The 6,000-nt window shown below is 42.2% G+C and overlaps 1 protein-coding gene across 11 annotated transcripts in view; it reads right to left on the bottom strand.

Annotated features, from left to right (window-relative positions):
* The window catches only part of Ufd4 (ubiquitin fusion-degradation 4-like), a 660,794-nt gene that overhangs the window by 245,800 nt on the left and 408,994 nt on the right, over positions 1-6,000 (bottom strand). For all 11 annotated transcript variants that reach the window (XM_070079782.1, XM_070079788.1, XM_070079746.1 and 8 more), the window contains 3 exons: positions 5,284-5,502; positions 2,832-2,961; positions 973-1,124 (listed from right to left, as the gene is read on the bottom strand). In XM_070079782.1, the coding sequence (XP_069935883.1) occupies positions 973-1,124; positions 2,832-2,961; positions 5,284-5,502 (501 nt within the window). The remainder of the gene's footprint in view (positions 1-972; positions 1,125-2,831; positions 2,962-5,283; positions 5,503-6,000) is intronic.

Here is a 6,000-nt window from a genome sequence, read left to right as displayed (position 1 = left end):
AGGGTGTTTGTAGGGTGTGTGTGTGTGTGTAGGGTGTGTGTGTGTAGGGTGTGTAGGGTGTGTGTGTGTGTGTGTGTGTGTGTGTGTAGGGTGTGTGTGTGTAGGGTGTGTAGGGTGTGTAGGGTGTGTAGGGTGTGTGTGTGTGTGTGTGTGTGTGTGTGTGTGTGTGTGTGTGTGTGTGTGTGTGTGTGTGTGTGTGTGTGTGTGTGTGTGTGTGTAGGGTGTGTGTGTGTGTAGGGTGTGTGTGTGTGTGTAGGGTGTGTGTGTGTGTGTAGGGTGTGTGTGTGTGTAGGGTGTGTGTAGGGTGTGTGTGTGTGTGTGTGTGTAGGGTGTGTGTGTGTGTAGGGTGTGTGTGTGTAGGGTGTGTGTGTGTGTAGGGTGTGTGTGTGTGTGTGTAGGGTGTGTGTGTGTGTGTAATGTGTGTGTGTGTGTGTAGGGTGTGTGTGTGTAGGGTGTGTGTGTAGGGTGTGTGTGTAGGGTGTGTGTGTAGGGTGTGTGTGTAGGGTGTGTGTGTGTGTAGGGTGTGTGTGTGTAGGGTGTGTGTGTGTAGGGTGTGTGTGTGTAGGGTGTGTGTGTAGGGTGTGTGTGTAGGGTGTGTGTGTGGGGTATGTGTGTGTGTGTGTAGGGTGTGTGTGTGTGTGTGTGTGTGTGTGTGTGTGTGTGTGTGTGTGTGTGTGTGTGTGTGTGTGTGTGTGTGTGTGTGAGAGTTTGAGTGTGAGAGAGTGAGTGTATGTGAGTGTGAGTGAATGTAAGAGTGTGAGTATGAGTGTATGTGACAGTATGGGTGCATGTGAGAGTATGAGTGCATATGACAGCATGAGTGCATGTGAGAGTATGAATGTACATACATGAGAGTATGAATGTACATATGTGAGAGTATGAGTGAAAGAGTGAAAGTGTGTGTGTGTGTGTGTGGGGGTGGGGAGAGTTGTGGTTAGTGTGTGTATGCATGTGTTCTTAGATAGTACTCACATGGGTAATACTAGGCGAGCCTCTGCAGAGTGTGGACAGCAGAGAAATCACAGTGGAGACAGAGGCAGATGTTTTGGAGTTTTCTTGAGTGGCTACAGGTGCTCCTGGGGCAGCCGCAGCAGCAGCACCTGGCGCTGGCTGCGGAGCAGCTCCTAAGTAAATAAAAAATACAGATTTTTCAAACTGAAAAAATACACGATTGATAGAAGCATCTACCTCCCCATCTAACATCTCCCTCTTTTGTTTTTAATTGTTAAGTTCATTTGCATTGCTCTCCAGATTTCCTAACCTTACTGATCTCTATCCAAAGCAATTTCTTATTATCAGCAAAATTTGCTGATGAAGACTGACTCATTCTCTCAGCACTCTTTTAACTTCCTTCTTCCTCACCATTTATTTACCATTTTTACATTGTAAAACCTCTCATATGCTATTTTTTTCTCCCTTACCACTCTCTTTACCTCATCATTCCACCAATAACTCCTCTTCTTACCTGCACCCACCCTTCTATGCCCACAAACTTCTGCTTCACACTATAGCAAAATACAGCTCTCTTAAATTTACCCCATACCTCCTGAACCTCTTTCTTGTACTTTCTGTAGCTCAACTTACCCAACAGTTGCTTATATCTTTCTGAAACTGACTGACTCTCTAATTCATTTACTTTCGCTTCTCTCATAGCCATTGCTGCCCGTCTCCTTGCACCCCTTTCTCTTACTGTAGCCACTACAGAATGACCTCAAATTCAAGGATCAAAACAATATTGCTTTTGCTACCTCAGGAAAAATGATAGGCTGGATAATTAGAACTTTCTAAACCAGAATACTGCTGTATACTGTATACTGTGGGACTGCTGAGGTGGAAAACGTAGAGAGAACTTTCAATGCTCGTATACACCCGATCAAGTATCTGAACAAATGGGAATGCTTGTAGTCCCTTCAACTGTATTTCTTGGAATGTATGCAAGAAAGATGCATAATAATTTACACCTGGAAAATCCTGGAGGGACTGGCCCAAACCTGAACAATAAACTCACTCCATATGACAATAGGAAACTTGCCAGACAATGCAAAACACCACTAAAAAGTAGGGGCACAACAAGTACAAAAAGAAAGAACTCGATGAGTGTCACAGGTCCCCTGACTTTTTTAATGCGCTCTGACAGTCTTGAAGAGGACACTGGACAAGTTTCTCAAATTAGTGCCCAACCTGCTTTGCTATGGTTCATATGGTGGAACATATTCAGCCAACAGTAACATCCTGGTTGATCAGGCCTTAATTCACCAGGAAGTCTGGTCTGGAACCAGGCTGTGGAAGCAATGCCCCCCCAGAAATGCCCTTGAGGTATCCTTCAGATATCCTCTAAAATATGCACCTCTATAAAACTACTCATTAACCTTTTAAATACTAAAACATAATCTAACAAACTGCTCTCATTGCACCCTATCCAATCTTTCAAGTATTATCTATTACCAAATCCCTTACTACACAACTCAATTAAGAGCCCACTACTTTCGTTCGTCCGCATAACTCCAACCTTAGCTACCACACCTAAAACTGTCTCAAACCTCTTCAGCATTTGGGTCCTCACAATAATTCTTTCATTTGACTCATAATTCCCTAACCATTCACCTAACACCTCCAGGTGTATAAACACTTGCTATAATTTTTGTTTTTCTCTCTACTGTCTCCAAGAAAAAAGGGGTAAGGAAAGAAGGGAAGAGGGAAAAAGGATGAACAAACAACTTAGTAAATCACACAGAGAAAAGTAAAGATTTGAGTAACATTAGTGTCTTTCTAGAAGGGATAACAATTTGGTATAGCTTACATTACTGAGGCTAATCAGAAAAACATCTCACCAGCTAAACGAGCTAAAAGGTGTGTAACAAGGCAGTGCTGTGCAAGAGGCGCTGGGTCCTGGGCTCGCCGAGTGAAGCGGTCAGCCAAGGAGGCAAAACAACGTAAAGCTCCATCTGCTACGTGCTGATCCTGAAAATTAACAAATGAAAATTACTTCAACTAAAATTTTTGCAGTAAAGAAATATTAACTTGTATTTTCATTAAAGATTTTTTTATAAAGACTAAATAGTGCACACTTTAATTACAGTAGTTCAGACATGGAAATACAACATATGAGAAAGTAGATAAAAGCCAAGAGCTCTAACTAAAAACTTTGCTATTTTATTTAGTTACTAAAAAATACTAAGCCATCTACATGTTTCTTTTAGTCTTATGCTTAATATAGTTATAATGGAAAATATTTAATAATATTGTATTAAAGTAAAACTAAACAGGGTAGGGGTTGTCCTCGACAAGGTTGGAAGGAAGGGGTAAGGGAGGTTTTGTGGGTGAGGGGCTTGGACTTCTAGCAGGCGTGCATGAGCGTGTTCGATAGGAGTGAATGGAGACGAATGGTATTTGGGACCTGACAATCTGTTGGAGTGTCAGCAGGGTAATATTTAGTGAAGGGATTCAGGGAAACCGGTTATTTTTAAACAGCCGGACTTGAGTCCTGGAAATGGGAAGTACAATGCCTGCACTCTAAAGGAGGGGTTTTGGGATATTAGCAGTTTGGAGGGATATGTTGTGTATCTTTATATGTATATGTTTCTAAACTGTTGTGTTCTAAGCACTTCTGCAAAAACAGTGATTGTGTGTGAGTGAGGTGAAAGTGTCGAATGATGATGAAAGCATTTTCTTTTTGGGGATTTTCTTTCTTTTTGGGTCACCCTGCCTCGGTGGGAGACGGCCGACTTGTTGAAAAAAAAAAATGAATCTTATTTTTTTATTAACACATTGGCCATTTCCCAACAAGACAGAGTGACCCATAAAAAGAAGAAACATTTCCATCATCACTCACTTCACCTCTTTTACCCTTTCCCTCCGACCCTTCCTAGGATGACCCCTCCCCAGCCTTCCTTCCACTACAGCTTTATACACCCTCCAGGTCATTCTATTCCATCCCCTCTAAATATCTGAACTACCTCAACAACCCCTCCTCAGCCCTCTGGATAATACTTTTAGAAACCCTGCACCTCCTCCTAATCTCCAAGCTACAGATTCTCTGCATAATAATCACACCACATATTGCCCTCAGACATGACATCTCCAATGCCTCCAGTCTTCTCCTTGTTGTAACATTCATCACCCATGCTTCACACCACCCATGCAAGAGCATTGATACCATTATACTCTCATACATACCCCCCTTTGCTTCCATGGAAAATGTTCTCTGTCTTCACAGACTCCTCAATGTACACCTCATCTCTTTGCCTTAACAATTCTATGATTAACCTCATCTTTCATAGGCCCATCTGCTGACAAGTCACTCCTAAATATTGTAATACATTCACTCCCTCCATACTCCCTCCCTCCAATCTGATATCCAAGCTTTCATAACCTAAATTTTTTATCCTCATCAACTTGCTCTTTCCTTTGTTCACCTTTAATTTTCTTCTTTTACATACCCTCCCAAATTCAACCACCAACCTCTGTAACTTGTCTTCAGAATCTCCCAAAAAGCACAGTGTCATCAGCAAAAAGCAACTGTGACAACTCCCCTTCTGTGTTAGTTTCTTTATCTTTTAATCCCACACCTCTTGCCAACACCTGAGCATTCACTTCTCTTACAACCCCATCTACAAATATATTGAACAACCATGGTGACACCATGCATCCCTACGGTCTCGGATTCCCTCGCTTACTCACTCTCACACACACACACACACACACACACACACACACACACACACACACTGACACTCACACACACACACACATACACTGACACTCACACACACACACACACACACTGACACTCACACACACACACACACACACACACACACACACACACACACACACACACACACACACACACACACACACACACACACACACACATACACACACACACACACTCACACTCTCACACTCACTCACACTCACACACTCACTCACACACACTCACTCACACACACACACTCACACACACACACTCACTCACACACTCACACACTCACACACACACACACACACACACACACACACACACTCACACACACACACACACACACACACACACACACACACACACACACACACACACACACACACTCACTAACACTCACACACTCACTCACACACTCACTCACTCTCCTACATACTCTAACCTGAGCCTATCCTCATAAAAACTCTTAACTGCTTTCAGTACCCTACCACCAATTCCATACACTTGCAACATTTATTTTATATTCTTGGCACTCTTAAGAAAATAATACAACAAAGAAAATGAGTTAAATTTATATGAACCTCGTGTCTAAGTAGCGTAGAGAGAGACTCAACACAGGGAGCAAGTCCAGAATCCGCTGGTTCCATTTTCCCACACAATCGAGAGACAAGATGCATGGCTGAATGGAGTGTATCTTTGTGAACTAAATGGCCATTATCTCTAATAAATGAAAGGACGCAGTTCAAACCACTTGCTTCAAAAACTGCACCAGCTTCACGTGTGCAAATCAGTTCAAGAACCTGAAAAACATGAAGATTCTTAATATGAGTCTCTCTTAGATCCCCAATTAGTACTGTATACTGAAACATCCTACAAAACAGGAGAATATGTAAGATGAGGACCAAAACAATAAAATACATGGAGCAAGACTAGAAATAACAACAGCAGAATTGCTGGTGGGAGTGGCTGCAGTACAGGACTGGAAGCAGCAGAAATGGAACAGCAGGAGTATTAGACATAGGAGCAACATGAACAGAAGCAAAAGCAGGAACATTAGCCAGATAAGCAGGAGCAGCATTAGTCAGAAACAATACTGTAGTCAGAAGCATTAGTCCAAGGAGAAGAAGGAAGAGCATTAATGAGAAGCAGTGATGAAGACAACAAGAACAATATGTACTGCACTGTAATACTCCCAACATCATATCCATTAATCATAAATTTTTGACCAATAATAATTCTGATTTGCTACAGCACTGTGTTCCTAGAAAACTATATGCCAAAATGAATCCATGCAAATT

The sequence above is a fragment of the Cherax quadricarinatus genome, chromosome 6 (assembly GCF_038502225.1).
Source record: "Cherax quadricarinatus isolate ZL_2023a chromosome 6, ASM3850222v1, whole genome shotgun sequence".
Taxonomy (NCBI): domain Eukaryota; kingdom Metazoa; phylum Arthropoda; class Malacostraca; order Decapoda; family Parastacidae; genus Cherax; species Cherax quadricarinatus.
The sequence above is the reverse complement of the archived record's forward strand: the minus strand, read 5'-3'. Positions and strand labels throughout refer to the sequence as shown.